General features: G+C 47.6%; 2 protein-coding genes across 4 annotated transcripts in view; one reads left to right on the top strand and one right to left on the bottom strand.

Moving 5' to 3' along the window:
• The window catches only part of PI4KA (phosphatidylinositol 4-kinase alpha), a 93,984-nt gene that overhangs the window by 41,094 nt on the left and 27,690 nt on the right, over positions 1 to 25,200 (bottom strand). For both annotated transcript variants that reach the window (XM_064168770.1, XM_064168771.1), the window contains exons 19-24: positions 22,604 to 22,654; positions 6,065 to 6,173; positions 4,462 to 4,598; positions 2,997 to 3,130; positions 459 to 541; positions 110 to 180 (exon numbers count right to left, since the gene is read on the bottom strand). In XM_064168770.1, the coding sequence (XP_064024840.1) occupies positions 110 to 180; positions 459 to 541; positions 2,997 to 3,130; positions 4,462 to 4,598; positions 6,065 to 6,173; positions 22,604 to 22,654 (585 nt within the window). The remainder of the gene's footprint in view (positions 1 to 109; positions 181 to 458; positions 542 to 2,996; positions 3,131 to 4,461; positions 4,599 to 6,064; positions 6,174 to 22,603; positions 22,655 to 25,200) is intronic.
• On the top strand, positions 7,830 to 19,846 carry SERPIND1 (serpin family D member 1). Of its 2 annotated transcripts, none has more exons than XM_064168772.1 (5): positions 7,830 to 7,990; positions 9,244 to 10,115; positions 15,935 to 16,208; positions 18,263 to 18,407; positions 19,355 to 19,846. In XM_064168772.1, the coding sequence occupies exons 2-5, from the start codon at positions 9,260 to 9,262 to the stop codon at positions 19,544 to 19,546; spliced, it is 1,467 nt and encodes a 488-aa protein (XP_064024842.1). In that variant the 5' UTR covers positions 7,830 to 7,990; positions 9,244 to 9,259; the 3' UTR covers positions 19,547 to 19,846. The 2 variants fall into 2 exon arrangements, with proteins under 2 accessions (XP_064024842.1, XP_064024843.1); XM_064168773.1 differs by lacking the exon at positions 7,830 to 7,990 and adding an exon at positions 8,924 to 8,971.

Here is a 25,200-nt window from a genome sequence, read left to right as displayed (position 1 = left end):
CATGTCAAAGAGAGCTGTGAAGCTCTTCAGGAACATGACAAGCACTCTTTCACAAAGTGAAGTGAGAACATTCCCACACATTTCAGAGGTTCTTTTCCATGTAACCTACTTTATCAGCCATCATTGTCAGGAAAGCTTCGAACACCTTATCGGCGACAGCTATCACACACTGCATCATGCCTGGGGAGCAGAGAGAAGTGACAGGTTTGATTAGCAAAGTGATGTTTGCTGTGTAAGCCACCTTCAGCAGTTCAAAAGTGTTCACTGTTTACTCAGCCAACACTGAAGTGAGTTATTTCACAACAAACCCAGCATTTCTTGTCAACAATAAAGCGGCAGCAGCAGCCTGGTGAGTGGGATTCATTTTGTTATGTGGGGATCTGCCTCCTTTGAATTCTGCATAGCTGGAAGAGCTCTGCAGTGCCTCGTTGCAACAGAAACGAGCCAGGTGGCCTTACCTGATTTGTCTTTCTGGATTGCTTTATCCTCAAAGTAGCAAAACATGACCTGGAAGCGATCTTGGTCAGTTGAACGCAGCACTCTAGGGAAGGAAGAGTTTCGTGGGTTGGGTTGATTTGTTTGGGTTTCCTTGCTTCAGTTTCTTTCTCTTTCTTTTAAAGAGCTTCAGCACCGATCCATGTGCACTGGCATCACACCACACACATGGGCATTGCTCATTTCAAGTCTCTAGCAAGTGGGATATTGCTGTTTGCTTCTGCATTCAATAAACAGAGCTGGGATGACAAAATGCTATCAACTGAGGCAGTGACCTTCAAAACATCAGGAGTGGGAAGCCACAGAATCATAGAAGCTTGGGTTGGAAGGGACCTTGAAGATCATCTTGAAGGTTCAGGCTGGACATGAGGAGGAAGTTCTTGAGCATGAGAGTGGTGAGAGGCTGGAATGGGTTGCTCAGGGAGGTGGTTAAGGCCCCCACCCTGGAGGTGTTTAAGGCCAGGCTGGATGAGGCTGTGGGCAGCCTGATTTAGGGTAGGATGTCCCTACCCATGACAGGGGGGTTGGAACTGGCTGATCCTTGTGGTCTCTTCCAACCCTGACTGATTCTACAATCATCTAGTTCAACCCCTCTGCCACAGGCAGGGACACCTCCTGCTTAGCCCAAGCTGCCTGATGACGATACACAATCAGTCAGCACAAACATACAGACATGGAACCATCTTTGGCATCTCTAAAGGCTTTGCATCTGGTTAATTTGCACACAAGGGAAAGAGAATCCATTTACAATTGTTTCTGAAGCACAGTCAATGCTTTCTGGAAAGAGTTGTCCCTCTTGGCAGTTATTGGCAAAGTAAAAATGTGCTAGAGACCTTTCTTTCTATTTTGTTCATTGCTAGACCTCCACTTCAGCTGTCAGAGTCACAGATTGCATTGGCTTGGAAGTAACTCTCAAAGGTCATCTTCTCCAAGTTCACTGCAGGCAGCAGGAACACCTCCATCTGCAGTAGGCTGCACAGGGACACACTGAATCTGATCTTGAATATCTCCAGGGACAGGGCCTCAACCACATCCCTGGGCAGCCTGCTGCAGTATTTCACCATCCTCTTTGTGCAGAGTTTCCTCCTGATGTCCAATCTAACTCTGCCCTGCTCCAGCTGCAAACCATTGCCCTCACAGTGCCCCACAGGCACTTCTGAACAGTCCCTCCCCAGCCTGCCTGGAGGTCCCCTTCATATATTGAAATGCAGGTCTAAGGTCTCCCTGGAACCTTCTCTTCTCCAGGCTCAGCAGCCCCAACTCTCTCAGCCTTTCTCCAGGTACACACTTCTTTGAGCAGCAAGAGCACACACACACCTCAGTATGTTTGATTAGTACAGCCTAACACTGAGGGAAAAAAGTGCACTACAGAACATCATTCTCAGGATGTTCTCCCCAGAGAGAGTGATTGGCAATGGAATGGGCTGCCCAGGGAGGTGGTGAAGTTGCCATCCCTGGAGGTGTTCAAGAAAGACCAGGATGAGGCACTTAGTGCCATGGTCTGGTTGAATGGACAGGGCTGGGTGCTAGGCTGGACTGGATGAGCTTGGAGGTCTCTTCCAACCTGCTTGATTCTATGGTTCAATGATTCTCCTGTCCCACAGGACAGCTCTACAGAGGCCTGTCAAAGTGCAAGCACATGTGTGCAGAGGATGCATTATGCCTGAAGGACATTCACTTGAAGAACCTTTTTGTCCATTTGCTATTTGTGGTTCCATTTTTGGGGCCCTGCTGTACCATCCCATCCTTTTTATCTGCCTTAAATGCATTTGTGCACAGATGGCTTCCTAGTTTCTGAATCTTTAACAGAGCCTGATGTGACTAAAGATCCTGATTTCATTTCACAGTATCACAGTATCATCAGGGTTGGAAGAGACCTCACAGATCATCAAGTCCAACTCTTTACCACAGAGCTCAAGGCCAGACCATGGCACCAAGTGCCACGTCCAGTCCTGCCTTGAACAGCTCCAGGGACGGCGACTCCACCACCTCCCCGGGCAGCCCATTCCAGTGTCCAATGACTCTCTCAGTGAAGAACTTTCTCCTCACCTCCAGCCTAAATTTCCCCTGGCGCAGCCTGAGGCTGTGTCCTCTCATTCTGGTGCTGGCCACCTGAGAGAAGAGAGCAACCTCCTCCTGGCCACAGCCACCCCTCAGGTAGTTGTAGACAGCAACAAGGTCTCCCCTGAGCCTCCTCTTCTCCAGGCTAACCAATCCCAGCTCCCTCAGCCTCTCCTCGTAGGGCTGTGCTCAAGGCCTCTCCCCAGCCTCGTCGCCCTTCTCTGGACACGCTCAAGCATCTCAATGTCCCTCCTAAACTGGGGGGCCCAGAACTGAACACAGCACTCAAGGTGTGGTCTAACCAGTGCAGAGTACAGGGGCAGAATGACCTCCCTGCTCTTGCCGACCACGGCTCAGTCTCTGTCAATCCTGACTTGACCACAGAGGGTTTATGTATTTCTAAGTGGAGCAGTGACAGAAGCAGACCTATGAACATGTACCTCATATACTCCAGGCGGTAAACAGAAAGGAGATAGGTAGACATGGCAAAGTCCAACTTATTGATCAGGGCTGACACTTCTGGAGGAGGATCCAAGAGGTTTATTATGGTACTCCGCAGCTCATTCAGCTCAGCCTAGAAAGGAACACACAAAGTTATCAAAGTGGGGGGGCTCTAGCATAGGTGTCCTGCAAACATTCAGCTTTTGAACCTTTGCAAACAACATGCCAGGATCCCCTCTGTCTGCATCTTAAAACCAATTGACTCTGACTCAGCAAGTCATGGCTCTTCAAATACAGAATGAACCAGAAATAAGCACTCAGGTTGAGCTCCTTGCTGAAGCAGCTGCTAGTTTCCATGCAGTTACACCAAGGAAGAGACACAGTTCCTGCACTAAACCCATGCCACTTTGATCAGCATCAACCTTGCCCAGCTTCTTGAACATCATGGATCTGTTGTGCCAATCTTTGATGTCACAGAAGCGAATACATAGACACAAAGCAGACTTCTGTGTTATTTGGGAGCCAAAGACATTTCAGAATCAGAATGGCAAGGGTTGGAGGGGACCTCTACAGATCCTCCAGTCCAACCCCACTGCCAAAGCAGGGTCACTCAGGGCAGGTCACCCAGGGACATACCCAAGCAGATTTTGAATGTCCTCAGAGAAGGAGACTCCACAACCTCTCTGGGCAGCCTGTTCAGGGCTCTGGCACCCCCACAATGAAAAAGTTTTCCAATCTGTTTCCATGGAACCTCCTCTCTCCACCTTGCATTCCTTGCCCCTTATCCTCTCATTGGACATCACTGAGAAGAGCCTTTTGAAGGACTCCTGAGTGCCTCAGGACAGTCCTCTGGATTTCTGGATTGCTTTCTTGACCACCTTATGCACATCCACTGGGAAGATACAGAGCTGTAGCTGACAACATCTATTTTCATTGGCATAGGCAGGAGGAATGTTTGATGCTTGAACTAAGTCTTGCAGCAAGCTGCCACAAATAGCCCTCAGGCAAAATCTATCCTGCAAACACTAGAGGAGAAAAATACACCAGCACAAAACCGAAGGAGAAAAAAAACCTAAGAACCCATCTCAATTAACAGTTCTTTCAAAGACTGAATGTGTTGCTTCCTTTCAAAGTTCCTTTGCTTTGGCTTTTAAAACAGTGCAAGTGTTGTTTATGTGATACAAAATGGAAGTAGTGTTAAAAGGTCTCCATCTGCACTACAGGTTTGTTTCTACACCTAAGAAAAAGAGTGTAGCTGTCACCCTGGCCACTTGTATTAAACACTAAACCCAAAGCCAAGTCATTGATGTAGTCTACTGGCCTAAGTGTGGTGTAACCAAGCTGGTTTGCCCTAACAGGAGGCAGGTTCAATCACGGTGGTGCTGTTGTAATAAACCCTGTTCCTGCATCATTCAGGAGTGATGGACATTATGGAAGGGGAGAAGAGGAGAGATGAACTCTTACAGAAGTCACAGTGTCGTTCTTCATGGCGGAGTTGTACTGCAGGACAGACCGAAGAGGCTCCTTGCTGGGAAATGTGAGCAATGGAGACTTGGTGGCAATTTCACACACCCCTTCGTACCATTCTTCTGGCCAGAGACCTGCAGCACAGTATAAAGGGGAAGGTGGGGGCAGAGAGAAAAACAGTATTCAGATTCCAATAATAGGACAAGGGGCAACAGGTGCAAGATGGCACAGAGGAAGTTCCATGTGAGCATAAGGGCAGTTTTTTTCACTGTGATGGTAACAAAGCCCTGGAAGAGGCTGCCCAGAGAGGCTGTGGAGTCTCCTTCTCTGGAGACATTCACAGGATGTTAGGGGTTGGAAGGGACCCAAAGAGATCATCCAGTCCAACTCCCCTGCCAGAGCAGAACCATCCAATCTAGCTCAGGGCACACAGGAACGCATCCAGACAGGCCTCAAAGGGCTCCAGAGAAGGAGACTCCACAACCCCTCTGGGCAGCCTGTGCCAGTGCTCTGGGACCCTTACAGGAAAGAAGTTCCCCCTTGTGTTGAGCTGAACCTCCTGTGCTGCAGCTTCCATCCATTGCTGCTTGTCCTGTCCCAGGGAGCAGTGAGCAGAGCCTGTCCCCTCCTCCTGGCCCCCAGCCCTCAGATAGTTATGGACACTGATTCAGTCCCCCCAGGATGTGTTCCTGTGTGGCCTGCTCTAAATGGTGCTGCTCTAGCAGGGGGGTTGGACTGGATGATCTCTGGAGGTCCCTTCCAGCCCCTAGCATCCTGTGACTCACAAAGTCACCTGGCAGCATCAAGCTTTGTGCTCCTCTCCAGGGCCAATTTTTCATGCATTTAAGAACAAACACTCAACCCCAGCAGCACAACTTCTGCACATAATCAGCATCTTTAGGTTAAAGTGCAAGTGAACCTTCTCTATGGGCAGGAAGTTTCTGCCTGATTACCTCATGTGTCTTATCTCCCACTTCAGGGGCCTCGCTACCAAAGCTCCTCCTCAACTCAGGCTGACCTGCTGTATTAGCTTGGAGAAAGAAAACCTAAGCAGAAGTTGTGCTGTGCTCAATCTCCTGGCAAAACAGAGCAAGATGTAAAGAAACCCTAGCAGAGAACTGCCCTGTAGGCTGTTTGCTTTGTAATGTCTTTATGCCTCTAACTTTTGCTCAGCCTGCTGTCACCAGTGACACTTAGACTCACCAGGAGTTTAAATACGAGCAACAAAGTGGCTCTCTTTGAAATGACCTTCTTGTGGCCTTTCAGAATCTGAAGGGGGCTACAAAAAAGCTGGGGAAGGACTTTTCAGGATATCAGGGAATGACAGGACTGGGAGGAATGGAGCAAAGCTGGAGATGGGTAGGTTCAGGCTGGACATGAGTAGGAAGTTGTTCAGCATGAGAGTGGCGAGAGCCTGGAATGGGTTGCCCAGGGAGGGGGTTGAGGCCCCATGGCTGGAGGTGTTTGAGGCCAGGCTGGCTGAGGCTGTGTGCAGCCTGCTCCAGGGTAGGGTGTCCCTGGGCATGGCAGGGGGGTTGGAACTGGCTGCTCCTTGTGGTCCCTTCCAGCCCTGACTGATTGTATGACTCTGTGACCCTACCTGATCCCTCCACAGCAAAGCCCATCAGCACCGAATACAGCCAGAAGTCACGGAACAGCTTCTGCAGCCTGGGCTTGGCCTCCTTGATGGGTGGCAGGCGTCTGGTGAGCTACCAAAGAAAGAAAAGCCAACGTCAGAAAGGGCAGCAGCTACAAGGGTTAAGTTCTATGCCAAGGAATCAGTTCACGACCCTTCCTTACTGGGACATACAAAGGTATTGTTCTTGGGCACCTACTAAAAACACTGCTACACAGTCAGAAAATGGTAAGATCTTGGCAGAGCATCTGAGATGCCAGCAGTTGAGATGCCAGCATCTGATGTGCCTGCTGCCACAACTTCCTTTGCTTTACACACTGCCCACACGGTAACCTCTGAAGAGAAGCCATAACAGTGCACTCTCAAGTGCAGAGAGCAAGAGCCCAGGTGTGTCCCTTAGGCTGTGCTGAACACAATGCCATGCAGCTTTGCTGCAGTGCAAAAGGAACTCCAACCCAAACAAATACTGGTCAGGCATACTTCTGGCTGCTATTGTTTATTGGCTTGGTGGAAATACATTGAGGCACCAACTGGGGCTCTTTCATTGTTTGCTCCCACGCACAAAATGACATCAGTTCTGGGGAATTTACTATCTAAACAAGCAAGCAAAGGAGCATTTTCAACGCATTTGTTAACATTCTCTGATGCTTTTTGCACAAGCAGCTGCTGCCACTGGAGGAGCAGAGTTTATACTCCCAAATCAACCTGATAATGCAATTTTAGAGAAATTCCTAACCCAAACCTCACCATTTGTTACCCTAAAAAGTGCTAGGAGGAGGGGCAGTGTTCAAGACATTAAACTGCAAGAGTTATTCCATGTGACAGTGGTTTATTACTGTGACATTAAGAAAATATTAGACATCAATCTGGTTTTTTTAATCTTAGTGATCTCTAACTGCACAACAATTCTCTTGAGGTGTGAAGCAAATGTTTATGAAGAGAACAGGAGACACCAATCTAGCTTTAAAAACTTAGTTTTACCTCTAACTGCACAATTCTCTTGAGGTGTGAAGCAAATGTTTATGAAGAGAACAGGAGACACCAATCTAGCTTTAAAAACTTAGTTTTACCTCTAACTGCACAATTCTCTTGAGGTGTGAAGCAAATGTTTATGAAGAGAACAGGAGACACCAATCTAGCTTTAAAATCTTAGTTTTACCTCTACCTGCACAATTCCCTTGAGGTGTGAAGCAAATGTTTATGAAGAGAACAGGAGACACCAATCTAGCTTTAAAAACTTAGTTTTACCTCTAACTGCATTAATAACTCTCTTGAGGTGTGAGAGGCAGCAGTGCTTCAGCAAAATCTCTAAAGCCAACTTTGGATGGATTTGTAAATGATGAGGCAGGTTGTTCATTTAATAAAACCCAACAACAACAAATCCCTCTGTTACAGTAAAATTAATCTGTGTTTAAGCTGGTGAGTGGCACTGTGAGAAAGAGCTGCTTGTGCAATGCACTCATAGAACACTGCCTGCTGAAGCCTGACCACAACTGCAGCAGCCTCAATCACATCTGCAGCAAGACCCTGCCCTGTTCCAGCAGGGAACAGCAGCGATGTGGCTTTTCCCAGGCACTAACTGTCAAGTTTACATTTGTGCTTGACTTTGAAACTTTCCACACACACTCATTGCTGCTCAAAGATCTTCCTCAAAAGCCAGCAAGTACCTGCAGAGCTATAAAAGCAGCTCAGCAAACAGCATTCAATCCAGCAGGGATCACTAGGCAAGGGAGGGACTTTGGCTGACGAAGTAAGTTTAGCAGTGTTTGGTTTGGAGGACTGTTTACTTTGGGAGACACACAAAACCCTAGCGTCAAAGTTCAGACTTAAACTCAGCCATTCCCCTAACTTGAGCTACTCAACGCATCCTTTCTGTACAGTGGCTTAAAGGTAAGCTTCGTTTCCATCTCTCTTCTAGGTAGATCTGACCAAAGATGATTACATTGCAGCGTGGGGGAAGGTTCTGGCTGTGTTAGTGCTCCCGAGCAGTAACTGAAGGCTGGGGAAGGTGACAATGTAAAGCTGGGAACTGCTTACAACAAATTCTTCTGTGCCAAGAGCTGAAAACATCCCTCAATGGACAGAGGATCTCAGCCCTAAGGGCCTGACTTCTGGGGGCGGGGAAAAGAAAAGAGCCATGATTTTACCAGGAGACAACAAGAAAAAAAGGCTGATTTGAGTCGTTGGGCCACGGTGCAGAAAGCCTTTCAAAAGCACCTCCTGCAGAACCTTTCCTGCTGCAAAAGAACTCATTTGGGGTTGTTGGGTTTTTATGTGCGGGATAATCACCGTAAATGCTTTCAGGACTTCAGCCTAATCAGTGCAGGGGGAAGAGTCTGGAATATTACATGGCTCAGTTACTCCTGTCCTGCTGCAATCTGTTTGAAAATGTTTTCCTTTGAGCCCTGCTTTTACTCCCAGGTGTGTATCTCTCTGTTGCGCTGCTAAGGAACAGCTCTTTGGACCATTTGCCAATTCAAACCCCACTCTAATTAACACCGGGCTAAGGTTTTTGTTCTACCAGTGCAGTCCCCACTAAGGGTGCTCAGTACAGACCCACATCTCTCTCCACGTTTGCTGCTAACCCCCTGGATCTTTACCCCATCCCGTTTCAGCTTTGCACTTTGGAAGACACTCCTATCACCCTCCTCATTTTCTCTCCTAGCTACAAAACGTCTGTTTTTCAAAGGCTTCAGTGCGTGTCAGCCCTCTGGTATGCTCCTTTAGCAGCTGCCTAGTCCCTCCTCCTCCTCCTCCTCCAGCTCACATCTTCAAACGCCTCTTCACGTCGTATTTTTAGCACACCCTAGTAACACAGTTAGCACAGACCCGAAGCACTGCAGGTGTATAAATAGAGTCCACACGTTTCAGGTAAGGAGGTTTGTCACTGCTCAAATATGCCACTAATGACAACCTCCACGGGAGGAGGTCAAGGGATTCTTTGGCAGGCTGGAGGCTTTACATAAGCCAACCTGATTACCAGTAAACCAGCTCAGCACTGTCCCACTGAAAACAGTGCTGTCAAAGAAGCTAACTATGGACCTTCTGCTGTGCCAGAATTCAGCGTGGACCCCAAAGGAAGGAGCAGATAACCGAAACACAACTCCCCTGCCCTGTCTCAACTGCCTGTTGTTGTCTTTCAGGTCTTGACCTGTCAGAATGAAGCTCCTGTTTCATGTGCTTGCCTTTGCTGTCATCATAACCTCCACGTTTGGGGGAGTCAAGGACTTCACTGAGCATTTTGAGAGCCTTAAAACTGCGCAGGCAGGTGAAAATGGGACCTATGACATGCCAGACTTCCCCCCGGAGTTCCACAGGGAGAACACCATCACTAATGACTTGATTGCTGAGGAGGAGGAGGAAGAGGACTACCTAGACCTTGACAAGATATTGGGGGAAGATGACTACGGTGACATCATCGACGCTGGCCCGTACATGGTTTCTGAAGTTCAGCAAGGAAATATCCTTGAGCTGTTCCAGGGCAAAACCAGAATCCAGCGCCTCAACATCCTCAACGCCAACTTCGGCTTCAACCTCTACCGCAGCGTGGCAGACAAAGCCAACTCTTCAGACAACATCCTCATGGCCCCTGTGGGCATTTCCACTGCCATGGCAATGATTTCTCTGGGGCTGAAGGGTCAAACCCAGCAGGAAGTGCTGTCAGTTCTCGGCTTCCAAGACTTCATTAACGCCAGCAGCAAGTACGAGCTGATGACCGTTCACAACCTCTTCCGCAAGCTCACTCACAGGCTCTTCAGGCGCAACTTCGGTTACACGCTGAGGTCTGTCAATGATCTTTACATCCAGAAGGACTTCTCCATCCTGAATGACTTCAGAAGCAACATGAAAACCTTCTACTTTGCTGATGCCCAACCAGCTAATTTTTCTGATCCCAACTTCATCACTAAAACCAACGAACGCATCTCGAAGCTGACCAAGGGATTAATAAAGGAAGCTCTGGAGAACGTAAACCCCACCACGCTGATGATGATTCTCAACTGTCTTTACTTCAAAGGTAAGAAGCTGTTCTTTCAGTCTCAGCAATGCATGTTCTCAGTTTGCAACTCACTGCATACTTCATTAGACATCCCAGACTGATCCCTCTGCTCCACTCTGGTGACACTCCGCCTGGAGTACTGCATCCAGTTCTGGAGTCCCTGATACAAGAAAGATCTGGAGGTGCTGGAGCACATCCAGACAAGGGCCATGAGGATGACCAGAGGGCTAGAGCTCCTCTGCCATGGAGACAGACTGAGAGACTTGGGGCTGCTCAGTCTGGAGATGAAAAGGCTCTAATAAGACTTTACTGTGACCTTCCAGTATCTGAAGGGAGCTACAAGAAAGCTGCGGAGGGACTTGTTAGGGTGTCAGGTAGTGATAAGACTGGGGGGAATAGAGCAAAGCTTGAAGTGGGTAGATGCAGATTGGATGTTAGAAGCTCTTGAGCATGAGGGTGGTGAGACACTGGCACAGGTTGCCCAGGGAGGTGGTGGAAGCCTCATCTCTGGAAGTTTTTAAGGCCAGGCTGGATGTGGCTCTGAGCAACCTGCTCTAGTGTGAGGTGTCCCTGTCCACGGCAGGGGGTCTGGAACTGGATGACTTTTGAGGTCCCTTTGGAACCTGACAGTTCTGTGCTTCCGTGAAATTACATCATCCCACAGTTCAGAAAAGCCTATCAGCTCCCTCATTAAGAAGAATCTCTATTATTAACCTGTTGTGGCATGGTTCTGTAGCACCCTGATGTTCCAGCAATGGCCTGATGTCAGTGGCTATAGTACAGGCACAGCAAATGCTTGTTACATCCAAAAACTTCTAGTCTAAAAGGGAGACTGAAAAACAAGACATGGATGCAGAATGGCTTCCAAAAGCACAAGTGCTGTAGAAGTCTGAGATGGTGAGGTGCTGATCCATGTTTAAGTTATTAGTTATCTTCAGTCCTGCTTCAAGTTACTGGCTTCACCAAAAGGGTACAGGCTGATGTCACATCACACTCTACATTCCTGAGGCATTCAGAACAGAAATGACTATAAAGAATTCCAGCTTAAGGTATGTGTTTTTAATATGAGCAGAGCATGACCCTTGCCAACAAGCTAAAGATAATAACCAGAAGAGTATTCTACAGTCCCAAGCAAAATGTAGTCACTAGGAATACTCTCCTCATCCAGCATGGATAGGCTGAACAGTTAAAGAGGCCTGAAGGAAAGACTGCACAAGAACTTCTTACCATAACTAATTATTGTCTATAAACTCAAACTGAGAGGCTGTGGTGAGATTTTCAGTGGGAGGTATCTGCCTGGGGTTGAAGTGAATGGACTTTTCCACACATCCTTTAATGGCACTGAAAGAGCAAGAGGTGGGAGAGACTGAGGAATTCCTGCTCTTTAAGAAGAAAATCAGATAAAGGTGACTTAAAGCACTGCTAAGGAAAGACAGATCATGGAAGCATTCAGGTCGGGAAAGACCCTTGAGAGCACCAGGTCCCACCATTAACCCTACTCTACCAAGTTCACCACTGAACCCTATCTCTAAGCACCACATCTTTAAACACCTCCAGGGATGATGACTCCACCACCTCTCTGGGCAGCCTCTTCCAATGCTTGACCACCTTTTAAGGGAAAAATGTTTCCTGTTTTTTAGCCTTAATCTTCCCTGGTGCAGCTTAAAGACTGTTCCTTCTAAATGCCTGTGAGAAGAGACCAGCACCCACCTCTCTGTATTGTCCTTTCAGATTGTTGTAGAGAGTAATGAAATCTCCCCTCAGCCTCCTCTTCCTCAAACTAAACAGTCTCGGCTCCTTTAGCTGCTCCTCCATCATTCTTGAGACCTTTCACCAGCTTAGCTGCTCTTCTCTGTACCTGCTTCAGTGCAGAAGGGGCACAGAAGTACAACACACTCCTTTCTTTCCTGGCTTTTTCCCACTTATGTCCCTGCTTCCAGGAAACAAACACCCCAGGGCTTTCCTATACCTCCCTCTCAGCCCTTTACTTACAGGAACTAATTGGAATACCATCCTTATAAGCTCTTTGCAAGGTCTTACTTCCTTACCACTTGTCTTTTTAAACACCTGAAGCAGTCCTTAGCATAAGATCCAAATGATCTCCTGTTTTGAAGTACCATCCAAAAGGGACTCATTTGTGTCCTTAGGTACAGGAAATATGTGGCCACCCTAAGAGGAGGATTATGCAGAGTGAAACAGACATCTCATCTTCTCACCATCTGGGGTTACTCTGTAACCCTTCAACATTTGTGCTCTCCACAAATAACAAAACATCACCAAACACTAAACCATCTTAGTACTGGACCTCTTGAGTCAAGAAGACCAACAAGCCTTTTGCTTCTTTCTTTTCCCCATGGAAGCCTCTTAGCTGCCTTGGTGCTGTCTGCTGAAGGCTGCAATTCCTAACCCTCAACCCCCCAAAGATCAGTTCAACGTTGGCCTTTCCCATGCTTTCATCTCACAGTGATGGTCTCCTGGCAATTCCTTTCCAGTGGAACTAACCTTTTCAAAAGCAGCTTCTGCTCTTGCTTTCCTAGCAGTCCTTCCAGACGTGCTGATTTTTGTCCACAGCTCTCTCTTTACAGTATTTGCACTGTCTGGAACACTGCAGACAAGCTCTGCCACAGCACTAGAGCTAAGAAGCCTACAAGTCTTCTCAGGGACACAGAGATGCTCACTACAGGTGACAGTGAGCAAGGGCACACTTGCCAAGGATGACACATGATGCTGTCATCAAGTCTCAAGCTCCTTCTGTATTAAGCATCATCAAGAAGCTAATCTGTATTCCCAGAACAATGTGGCTTGGTAAGAAGCAAGTTTTATCTTGTATAGGTGTCCAGTCTACCTCCAAATAAGATGCACCCTCCCTTCTGCAGAGGTGTGAAGAAGCATTTATGAACTTCCAGTAGCTGAAGGGAGCCAGAGATTGCCAGAGAGGGACTTTTCTAAGGGAGTCTCCAGGCAGGCCAAGGAGGAATGGTTTGAAACTCAGAGAGAGTAGGATTAGATTGGAGCTTAGGAAGAGTTCTTCAGTCTGAGGGTGGTAAGACTCTGGAACAGGTTGCCCAGGGAGGTTGTGGTTGCCTCCTCCCTGAGGGTGTCTGAAGCCAGAATGAATGAGGCCTTGAGCGGCCGAGTCTGGCTGCGAGGTGCCCATGGTGGGGAGGCTGCAGTAGATCACAGATCAAAAGATGTCAGGGGTTGGAAGAGACCCAAAGAGATCATCCAGTTCAACCCCCCTGCCAGAGCAGGACCACACAATCTAGCTCAGGTCACACAGGAACACAACCAGACAGGCCTTGGAAGTCTCCAGAGAAGGAGACCCCACAACCTCCCTGAGTAGCCTGTTCCAGTGCTCTGGGACTCTTCCAACAAAGAAGTTCCCCCTTGTGTTGAGGTGGAACCTCCTGTGCTGCAGCTGTGATTTCTGAGGTCCCTTCCAACCTGAGCCACTGTAAGATTCCTCTCAAGGAGGAGCAGGCTCTTTAAGCCATGGTTGATGACAGCAGATTTTGACAGCTGGCAAATTTAGATGTCTCCAAGTCTGCTTCTGTAAGATTCTAGCCACAACTGTAAGAGAGAATTCAATCAGGAGACAACTTCTGCCACCACAGACAGATCTAAAATGCATCCTGATGGGAAGATCCCAAACAGGATGTCACAAAAGTCAAAGTGCCAACTGGTTTCAGACGACCCCAGAGGCACATATGCCTCCTGCTGCAGCACAGTGTTCAGCCCCAAGACAAATGCATCTGCAAAAGTGAACTCAAGGAAAAAAACTTGTCCAGCTTCTCTCTTTTACTAGGAAGAACTGAGGAGTGTTTCTCAGGTGATGAAGTGCTGCTGAAGCTCCCACAGCAGCTTTGTGTCATTAGCTAGCTAGAGTCCCATGCCTCTGAATTCTGCTTCCTGAAGAAGCCAGAATCTGGCTGTTCCAGAGAACTGAGCCAATCAGTTTGGGAACAGCATCACCCATTTTATAGCTCATTCTCTTCAGAATCTCAACCAGAACATGACTCACTTCTCAAGCTGCTCCTATCAGAAGAAACTAAGAGAATGGAAGTTGGACTTCAGACACTCTTTTATTATTTCACAGTTCAGCAAAGCCAGATTCACAGAACACTTTGAGTTGGAAGGGACCTTGAAGATATCATCCACTCCCAACCCCCTGCCATGGGCAGGGACACCTCCCACTAACCCAGGTTGCTAAGGCCTCATCCAACCTGGCCTTGAACACCTCCAGGGACAGGGCATCCACAACCTCCTTGGGCAACCTGTTCCAGTGTCTTGCCAAAGCTGAAGGAGCTGAGGATCACCTGCAACCTTCTAAAGAAAGGTTACCAATGAATGGCCTGGATGCTCCTGGTGGTCCCTTCCAACCACAGCAATTCAGAGTGATTAGAGGTTGGTTTAGTCAAGGACTTGTCAGTGTGAAACTAATGACTGGACTCAACAGTCTTGAAGGTCTTTTCCAATCTAAGTGATTCTGTGAATGTTAACTTTGCACTCTCCACATAGCTACAGCCACACTCCTCAGGTACTTCCTTGCCAATGCTGCCCCACAATCCTGAGTTTTAACAGCAAGTACCAATAACTATTTCCACTTTAAAATTCCAGCTTTGTCTGCCCATTAGGGGAAAAAAAGAGGAATGTTTTTGCCAGAGCCTGAGTCCTCAAATAAGATTACCAGGAACACTGCTTTGGAAAAAACACTTTCACTTACAGTCAATAAATATTTGGGTACCCAAACAATCTTCACACAAGAAGACTCAAATTCTGATGGCAAAGCTTTCTGGGCTGCAAACCAGGTTGATTTGTATTCTTTGGGCATAAACCTGTCAGGCTGCTGAAATCACACCAAGCTGGGTCACAGAACAAAGCAGTCAACACCCAAAACTCCTCAGGATGTCTTAACACAGAAGGTTAACTGGACAGAATGGACTAAGTCAAGGCGATGTCCTCAGCACAGCATCTATTGTGCAATGTGAAACCAGCCATCATTCAGCCTGATGTTTCTGAGGCTTGAAAGGGTCTGGTTTCCAGAATCAGACCTCTCAGAAAATCTCTTTCACATCTCTCAGCTGTGGCAGTTGTTTTGCTAGGTGCAAACCCTGTCAAACAGTTTGAATCTGTTTGAACTTTGTCATTTCTAAGTTCCTTGTAGGGAAAAAATATGACACACCCAGGTCTTTGAAACCCCCAGCTTCTGTTTACCTGCTTTTGCAATGCAGAACATCCAAATAAGACCAATGTTAAGTAAGAAAGCAAGCCAGGAATTTTAGTGACTTTAAAACTTGCCTTGTTGGGGCTTCACTGAAATCAAACTCCAACACTTGCCCCACTGGAGCTTCACAGAAATCAGACTCCAACACTTGCCCCATTGGGGCTTCACTGAAATCAGACTCCAACACTTGCCCCACTGGGGCTTCACTGAAATCAGACTCCAACACTTGCCCCACTGGGGCTTCACTGAAATCAGACTCCAACACTTGCCCCATCAGAGCTTCACTGCAATCAAACTCCAACACTTACCCTATTGGGGCTCCACTGCAATTAAACTCCAACACTTGCCCCACTGGGGCCCCACTGCAATCAAACTCCAACACTTGCCCCACTGGGGCTTCACTGCAATCAAACTCCAACACTTGCCCCACTGGGGCTCCACTGCAATCAAACTCCAACACTTGCTCCACTGGGGCTCCACTGCAATCAAACTCCAATGGTAATTCACAACTCTCAGGAGTTTAATCTTAATGTAACCTCTTATTCTGGGAATGTTTTACTAAAAGAGGACCTTGGGGTTCTTTGCTTGTCTGTCTTCTGCACTGTATTAACAGGAACTTGGGAGAATAAGTTCCCAGTGGAAATGACAACCAAGAGAAGCTTCCGCCTGAACGAGAAGCAAACCATAAAGGTTCCCATGATGCAGACTAAAGGAACCTTTCTGGCTGCTGCAGACCCCGAGCTGGACTGCGGCGTGATCCAGCTGCCCTTCGTGGGGAACATCAGCATGCTGATTGTGCTCCCACACAAACTCTCTGGCATGAAAGCCCTAGAAAAGCAGATAATACCTCAAGTGGTGGAAAAATGGCAGAAGAGCATGACTAACAGGTACCTGCTGCAAAGTACATCTGCTTAAGGTCTTTGTGTGTTTCCTTGATGAGGCTGGCAAGGGGAAGTAAAGAGGACAGAAAATAACAGGACATTTTTGTTCAAGACCATTAAAATCCTCCCTCCCTGCCCCCAAAGATGGACTAACTAAAAATCAGGAGCAGTGATCTCTTAAATGCTGCCAAGAAATGAAGGTGGTGAATTCTAATGGAGCTCCAGAATTTGTTACATTAGGTATTTGATGTTGTAGATGCAAAGATAAAATTCTTATTGATCAAATTAACAATAAATAGGAAAGACACAGGAGTGAGGCAACTACAGCTTGGTTGTGCAGAACAACCTCAATCAGCCAGGCACAGGAGTGAGGCAACTACTGCTTGGCTGTGCAGAACAACCTCAATCAGCCAGACACAGGAGTGAGGCAACTACAGCTTGGCTGTGCAGAACAATCTCAATCAGACAGACACAGGAGTGAGGCAACTACAGCTTGGCTGTGCAGAACAATCTCAATCAGACAGACACAGGAGTGAGGCAACTACAGCTTGGTTGTGTAGAACAACCTCAATCAGACAGACACAGGAGTGAGGCAACTACAGCTTGGTTGTGCAGAACAACCTCAATCAGACAGACACAGGAGTGAGGCAACTACAGCTTGGTTGTGCAGAACAACCTCAATCAGACAGACACAGGAGTGAGGCAACTACAGCTTGGTTGTGTAGAACAACCTCAATCAGCCAGACACAGGAGTGAGGCAACTACAGCTTGGTTGTGCAGAACAATCTCAATCAGCCAGACACAGGAGTGAGGCAACTACAGCTTGGTTGAGCAGAACAATCTCAATCAGCCAGACACAGGAGTGAGGCAACTACAGCTTGGTTGTGCAGAACAACCTCAATCAGACAGACACAGGAGTGAGGCAACTACAGCTTGGTTGTGCAGAACAACCTCAATCAGACAGACACAGGAGTGAGGCAACTACAGCTTGGTTGTGCAGAACAACCTCAATCAGACAGACACAGGAGTGAGGCAACTACAGCTTGGTTGAGCAGAACAATCTCAATCAGCCAGACACAGGAGTGAGGCAACTACAGCTTGGCTGTGCAGAACAACCTCAATCAGACAGACACAGGAGTGAGGCAACTACAGCTTGGTTGTGCAGAACAACCTCAATCAGACAGACACAGGAGTGAGGCAACTACAGCTTGGTTGAGCAGAACAATCTCAATCAGCCAGACACAGGAGTGAGGCAACTACAGCTTGGCTGTGCAGAACAACCTCAATCAGACAGACACAGGAGTGAGGCAACTACAGCTTGGTTGTGCAGAACAACCTCAATCAGACAGACACAGGAGTGAGGCAACTACAGCTTGGTTGTGCAGAACAATCTCAATCAGCCAGACACAGGAGTGAGGCAACTACAGCTTGGTTGAGCAGAACAATCTCAATCAGCCAGACACAGGAGTGAGGCAACTACAGCTTGGTTGAGCAGAACAATCTCAATCAGCCAGACAGCAGCCTGGGTTCATCTCAGCCCTGTGCATTTCAGCCTAGCAGCTGTGCCAAGGCACATGTCTGCTAAGCAGCAATGGACATCATAACCACAGCAGAGAAAAAAATGATCCAGCCTGTCTTCTGCAAAGTGACAGCCAAGGCAGACTGGATGAAAAGATAAAAGGAGCTGCTCTGATGTGCTCTTCAGGAAGCCAACTTATTTCTTGTCTATATAAGAAGTTACAAATCTCCAGTTTAGTACTCCAGGAATCTGACAGCTCAACATTTACTGCAAGTGCACACAGACATGTACTGAACTGCTCTAAGCCATGGCTCTTATACAGCTAGAGAAGGTAAATCAGCATAGGAAAACATTAAACTGACAAACTGAAGGTTTGGAGAGAGGAATTAGTTAGCTGAACAGTAACAATGCCCAAGGTCTGCAAGTAACAGCCCTGTACAGAAGACAGCAAAAAACCCAAAGCACAGATATGTACAGCAATGGAATCAGGCAAACGTGGACCTCCTCAATGACCTTTCATTTCTGTTTCTGTTTTTACTAGAACAAGAGAAGTGGTTCTGCCTAAATTTAAGCTGGAGAAGAGTTATAACTTGATTGGTTATCTGAAATCCATGGGAATAGAAGAACTGTTCAGTGGAAACGGCGACTACTCCGGCATCGCAGAGGAGAAAGTCACCATCGACAGGGTATTTACTCCTCTTTTCAGTTCCCTTCTGATGATACTGCAGCACCTGAAAACATGGTAGCATGGCACAAATCAGAGAGCCACAGAAAGGTTTGGGTTGGAAGGGACCTTAAAGATCATCTCATTCCAACCCTCCTACCCCCACGAGCCCAGGCCACTCACCTAACCTGACCCTGAACACCTTCAGGGAGGGGGCAACCAATGACCTCCCTGGGTAAGCCGTTCCAGTGTCTCAGCTCCCTCACTGGAATGAACTTCCTCCTAACACCCACAAATAGTCTTCTTCCTCACCTACCTTGGAGAACGCAGAAGGGATGTGGGTTTCTCTGCATGCCCCTGTCTATTCATGTGACCAGCAACATGTTTCATCTGATGTCAAAGGCACTAAAAGCTGTGGCCAGTCAGAAACAAGCCCTGTGAGGAGAGGCTGAGGGAGCTGGGGGTGTGCAGCCTGCAGAAGAGGAGGCTCAGGGCAGAGCTCATTGCTGTCTACAACTACATTAAGGGAGGTTGTAGCCAGGTGGGGCTGGTCTCCCCTCCCAGGCAAGCAGTGACAGGAGGACACAGCCTCAAGCTGTGCCAGGGCAGGTTTGGTCTGGATGTTAGAAGATCTTCACAGCAAGAGTGATTGGCATTGGAATGGGCTCCCCGGGGAGGCAGTGGAGTTCCCATCCCTGGAGGTGTTTAAAAGGAGACTGGATGAGGCACCTGGTGCCATGGGTTAGGTAATTAGAAGGTGTTAGGTGATAGGTTGGACTCGAACTCAAAGATCTTATCCAACCTGGTTAAATCTGTGATTCACAGCCCAGGCCCAAAGGCTGGCTGCTGTGCAGGAGTTACCAGACAGAGCGTCACAAGGGAGCCACACGTGGGGTACAGAGCGGGGCAAGGCTGTGAGCACCTCATGAGCTCCTCAATCTCTTTCCTTCACTTGTTTCATTTAACCAGTTCAATCACCAAGGCACAATAACTGTGAATGAGGAAGGCACAGAGGCTGCAGCAGTGACCACCGTGGGGTTCATGCCTCTCTCCACCCAGATTCGCTTCATCGTCGACCGCCCCTTCTTGTTCCTCATCTACGAGCACCGCACCAGCTGCCTCCTCTTCATGGGCAGAGTTGTCAACCCAGCCACCTCTTAAGTGCAGACGAGGCCTCCCCCAGGCTGTTAGACACATTACTATCCCTGTATTGTAAAGGAAACGCTGTTGTCCTACTATCTAACACAGAAAGCACAGGTAGCAAAAGAAACTAGATTATCTGCAGGTAGCTTGAGAGGGATGGACTCACAGCAGGAGGTAATTTGACTGCAGTTTGAAAGGGTTAGTGCCAGGTATTGATACAAGTGTACTAAAAAAAACCCAACCAAATCACAAAGTGACTTACACTTTGTGTTTCTACTTCAGTGTATAAAATGTAATCAATAAAATACTTAGACTGTCTGGGTTCTTGCACTTTAGCTCTGCATTTGTGCCAGGATGACTCCTTACAATCAATAGGAATAATAAGGTGCGGAACACCTGAGGAGCCTCAGAAGCCTGAGTCTCTCCTGGGTGTTTTACACAACCTACCCTGCAAAAGAGCAGGCTTCTACATTCTTTCTCTGGTTTGCATCACTGAACAGTCAGCAGACTTACACACCATGACCCTTATGGACTGGGGTAGCAAACAGGAGATAGAAATGGTTTGGAAGAATGAAATACAAATGGATTCACTACTTTCCCCCAGCCTAACTTGTATGGTTTCCATACAGTTCTCTCATCTCCTTAGTGCAAGCTGTATCAGCCTTGGGCCACCCACATAAACAACACAGAAATCCTGAGAGCACCTTTTCTAGTGAAAGCAACTCAAAACTGTTCTTTGCATCATCTCAACATAGAACCAGCAAATGGGTTGGGTTGGAAAGGACCTCCAAAGTTCATCCCGTCCAAGACCGCCTGCAGTCATCAGGGACATCCTCAACTAGATCAGGTTGCTCAGAGCCTTTTTGAACCTCACCTTATCCTCAACTAGATCAGGTTGCTCAGAGTCTTGTTGAGCCTCACCCTGAAGATCTCCAAGGATGGGGCCTCAACTACCTCCCTGGGCAACCTACTGCAGTGTTCCAGCACCCACATGGTGCAGAGCTTGCTCCTAAAATCCAACCTAAATCTTCTCTGCTCTCTTTTCAAACCATTGCCCCTTGTCCTGTCCCAGCAGACCTTTGCAAACAGTCTCTCTGCAGCCTTCTTGCAGCCCACTCAGGTACCAGTAGGCTGCTATTAGAGCTCCCTGGAGCCTTCTGTTCTCCAGGCTGAACAACCCCAGCTCCCTCAGCCTCACAGCAGTGGTGTTCCAGCCTCCTAAGGATTGTTGTGGACCTGCTCCATCAGGTCCATGTCCTTCCTGTGCTATATATCTCCTGATCCTCCCTACAGAAGTGCCGTTTACAGCAATTCCAGCACATGTTAAGAGTTCCAATACAGTCCCCTCTATATTCAATTCAATGGAAAAAAAAAACACCCTGGAAACCTTCTCTATCTTTCTGGAATGCTCTACAAAAGCCTGTTTTACATTTCATTAGCATCTGCTTTATCAAATATTGTACCCATCTAAACAGATTCACAGTACAAATGGGTCTGATGCTAACAAAACCATGCAAATTATGCTAAACCCAGGTTGTTTTGAAGATTCCTAATATTGGAAACTCCTTTTAAAGGTAATTCTTAAGTTGAACTTCTTTGTTTCATTTTTCTGTTGTAGCCTGATACCTACTACAATTGTTTGCCCTACACACAAAACTCTTTAACATTGCAACCAGTTAAATTCAGTATTAGATGATGGATATGGAGGATCCATAGATGAAGGATAATGAAGAGCTGCTACTGACTAGGAAGCTGAGAGGTTTCCCTGTTCCTGTCTCACACTGTGCTTACTTAAGCCCCCCATGAGGGGGGCAATTTTCAGTACTAAAAGCCCCCCCTGAGTGGGACAACCTTCAGTAGTAAAGGTTCCCAACAGGAATCACTAACATTCACCCACACACTTTGTTGGTTTGTCTATATTCTAAAAGAAAAGCATATTCAGGAGTAAATATTCATGTCTCAGAACTCAATTTGTTTATCAATAATTAAATGAGCTGAAGTATCTTGAAGCAGAGGGGTTTTGAGACCTAAGTAGGAAGAATTATTCAAGAGCAAGAACTCCAGCAGTAAAGCAAATCAGCTACTGCTCAAAACTCCTGATCTTCATACCTTGTGCAACACAGTCAAATATTTGCTTCAACCACCATAATGTAACCATTAACTCTTGCTTCAGATTCTGGCACTATCTGACTGCATTTAAAGGTCACATGGATTAAGAAAACTGCAGTTGTCCTCAGCTCTTCAGAACCAAGCTACCATCAACAGAAATCTGAAACAGAGGAGTAACTTGGACACTAAGACTCCAACAAGCACTAACCTCTTCTCAATCTGCTTTCACTCAAATCAGTGCTGGCATTAGTGACTGCTAGAAGGTAAGGCTCACTAGAACATATCTCCCATCCCAGGAGTAGGCACTATGTGCAAAACCTGACCACCTCTCGAGTCACAGCAAGTCAAGACAGGGACAAACACACTTCTGTACAGCGAGGGTCTGGCCCTGGTAAACTCAGGAAGAGCTGATGCTGGAAGCTGGTGGGACAGACAGGAGAAGCAAAGGAGCAGTTCTTTGATCTTTAACTGATGCTAAGTTTAGGCTCTTCTCTTTGAAAAGCTTCAGTAAAGAGGTGTGGAAGAGCAGAGTATGAAATGAGTTATCTGCTTCTGCTTCTCAATGGCTGTGTAGTAGAAGCAAGCTGCAAGCAGGCACGCTGGCTGCAGGTTTGCAAGAGCTGTTCTCATCAGCTGTGCAGGAGAATTCAGCTTCAGGAGGTAATAAAGTGATGTGCTGGGTGGTTTTTTGTTTGTTCTCCAGTAAGTTTAAGTTTGTTTCTAGGTCTTTTAGACTCCTTTTTGGAGAAGCTATGTCAGTCAGGCAAGCAGACTTACAGACATGGAAAGCCAGCCTGGGCACAGCAAATGCTCTGCTGGAGATCTAGAAGGGTTGCACACCAAGTTCTGACTGAATTACTAGTTACACTTTGGCAAACTTCTGCACTAGCTGTTAACCAAAGTGCTGGACCATGAAAGAGCAGCAAGAAAAAAATGTTTGCAGCAAAGCAAACAGTGGATACTCACCACAGCAATAACAGGAATGAGCACACCCAGATTCCCAGCGCTGCTGGAAGCCTGCAACAGAAACAAGGAACTTATCAAAACATCTCCAAAAGCACTTCTAAAATACTTGCTGCAAGATTTAGTTTGAGCATCAAACATTCCTACTGCCTATGCCAATGAAAACAGACACTGCCAGCTACAGCTCGGTATCATCTCAGTGGATGTGCACAAGGTGGTCCAGAGGGCAGCCCAGAAATCCAAAGACACCCTGAGACACCCAGGAGCCCTTCAAAGGCTCTTCTCAGTGATGTCCAACGAAAGGACAAGGGGCAAGGAGTGCAAGGTGGAGCAGAAGAGGTTCCATGTGAACATAAGAGAGATGCTGAGATACTGGAATGTGTCTGGAGAAGGGTGACAAAGATGGGGAGAGGCCTGGAGCACAGCCCTGTGAGGAGAGGCTGAGGGAGCTGGGGGTGTGCAGCCTGCAGCAGAGGAGGCTCAGGGCAGAGCTCATTGCTGTCTACAACTACATTAAGGGAGGTTGTAGCCAGGCGGGGTTGGACTCTTCTGCCAGGCAAGCAGCAACAGAACAAGGGGACAGATTCTCAAGTTGTGCCAGGGCAGGTCTAGGCTGGATGTTAGGAGGAAGTTGTTGGCAGAGAGAGTGATTGGCATTGGAATGGGCTGCCCAGGGAGGTGGTGGAGTGGCCGTGCCTGGAGGTGTTGAAGCCAAGCCTGGCTGGGGCACTTAGAATCATAGAATTAACCAGGTTGGAAGAGACCTCCAAGCTCATCCAGTCCAACCTAGCACCCAGCCCTAGCCAGTCAACCAGACCATGGCACCAAGTGCCTCATCCAGGCTTTGCTTGAAAACCTCCAGGGACGGTGCCTTAGTGCCATGGTCTGGGTGACTGGCTGGGGCTGGGTGCTAGGTTGGGCTGGGTGATCTTGGAGGTCACTTCCAACCTGCTTGATTCTGTGATTCTAAGGAAAAAGTCTTTTGCTGTGAGGGTGTTGGAGCCCTGGAGCAGGCTGCACAGACAGGTTGTGGAGACTCCTTCTCTGGAGACATTCCAAACCTGCCTGGATGTGTTCCTGTGTGGCCTGCCCTGGGTAATCCTGCTCTGGCAGAGGGGTTGAAGTGGACAATCTTTCAAGGTCACTTCCAACCCCTAACATCCTGAGATTCTGTGAAAACAGCTGTTGAGGTGACTCCTCATGGACTGAAATGATGGAAAGGAGGTTTTCCTCTTTCAGCACAAGGTCTGCTATATTTGCAAGTTGGATGTTATGCCTTGAGCTAAAGGGGGTGGTAAAATACTCCTTGATGCCATGTCTACTCTGACACCCACTGACTGCAAGAGAAATGCTCCACTCAAATGGGTGTCCACAAACAAGTGGCACATGTTTACCAAGAGTCTAATTTGACTACCAAAATGAAGCCAAAACCAACAAGTCTGCAAAAAGGCACCAGGCTCAGTGCTCATTCCAGCAGGGTGAGCTGCCCTCTCCAGACACCAGGCTCAGTGCTCACTCCAGCAGGGTGAGCTGCCCTCTCCAGACACCAGGCTCAGTGCTATTCCAGCAGGGTGAGCTGCCCTCTCCAGACACCAGGCTCAGTGCTTCTTATTCCAGCAGGGTGAGCTGCCCTCTCCAGACACCAGGCTCAGTGCTATTCCAGCAGGGTGAGCTGCCCTCTCCAGACACCAGGCTCAGTGCTCATTCCAGCAGGGTGAGCTGACCCCTCCAGACACCAGGCTCAGTGCTCACTCCAGCAGGGTGAGCTGCCCTCTCCAGACACCAGGCTCAATGCTCATTCCGGCAGGGTGAGCTGCCCTCTCCAGGGAAATGTAAGAAGCAGGAAAATAAATCTCCTTTCACTCCTGAGGATGCTTTCAATTGCACTCCAAGTAATGACTGCATTTGCTCTTGGAAAAAGGAAGGGGCAAGGGGAGGGAAGAAAGAAAGAGGAAAAAAGGAAGAGGAGGAAAGTGCAGACAAATAGTTTTGAGATGCGACAATAAGGCTACAACCCAACTCAAACACATTCCAGCTATCTTTCCTGTAGTGCCTGAGATAAAGCAAAACAAAAGACATCTCCTTAGATGTTTTTGGAGGTAATAACAACACTGAAGTCACTCTAAGGGGCAGAAATGACTGGAAAAAAAGGTCACTGTAACTCTTGCTAGCATCAGGACAGACGACACTGCTGCAGTCTGAGTAGAGATGCAAGCTGAGACAACCAGAAGAGTGAATCTAGAGTGTTCCACCAAAACCTGCTACCAGTATCTTCAGAATAAAGAAACACTGCCTCCTAGCTCAAATCCACCAAAAGTCAAGCAGAGATTTTCCTGTCTGCAGACATCCTTAGGTCAGTGCATTTGAAAAGCTCTCTATTTCACAGCCAGTCAGATTGACTCTTCTGCAAAGCATTCCTACCCTACCAAAGGGAGAAGTCTCCTCTTTCTCTGGCAAGCTTCTTGTGGTAATCTTGCTCTCTAAATAAAGCACTCCTAAAGTCAGCAGAGAATTTAAACAAGTGTTTTCCACCCACTTCACTGCACTGTTTCCATTATAAGCCTGCAGCAGCTTGGACCTTGGGGGAAAAAAACAACAAC

Source organism: Pogoniulus pusillus, chromosome 30 (assembly GCF_015220805.1).
Source record: "Pogoniulus pusillus isolate bPogPus1 chromosome 30, bPogPus1.pri, whole genome shotgun sequence".
Taxonomy (NCBI): Eukaryota; Metazoa; Chordata; class Aves; order Piciformes; family Lybiidae; genus Pogoniulus; species Pogoniulus pusillus.
The sequence above is the reverse complement of the archived record's forward strand: the minus strand, read 5'-3'. Positions and strand labels throughout refer to the sequence as shown.

What these genes read in the sequence shown, in the direction of transcription:
- SERPIND1 (XM_064168772.1), top strand. Translation starts at nt 9,260, where the DNA reads ATGAAGCTCCTGTTTCATGTGCTTGCCTTTGCTGTCATCATAACCTCC. An exon ending in CAACTGTCTTTACTTCAAAG is followed by an intron (nt 10,116 to 15,934) that starts GTAAGAAGCTGT and finishes CTGTATTAACAG; the next exon opens with GAACTTGGGAGAATAAGTTC. An exon ending in CAGAAGAGCATGACTAACAG is followed by an intron (nt 16,209 to 18,262) that starts GTACCTGCTGCA and finishes TGTTTTTACTAG; the next exon opens with AACAAGAGAAGTGGTTCTGC.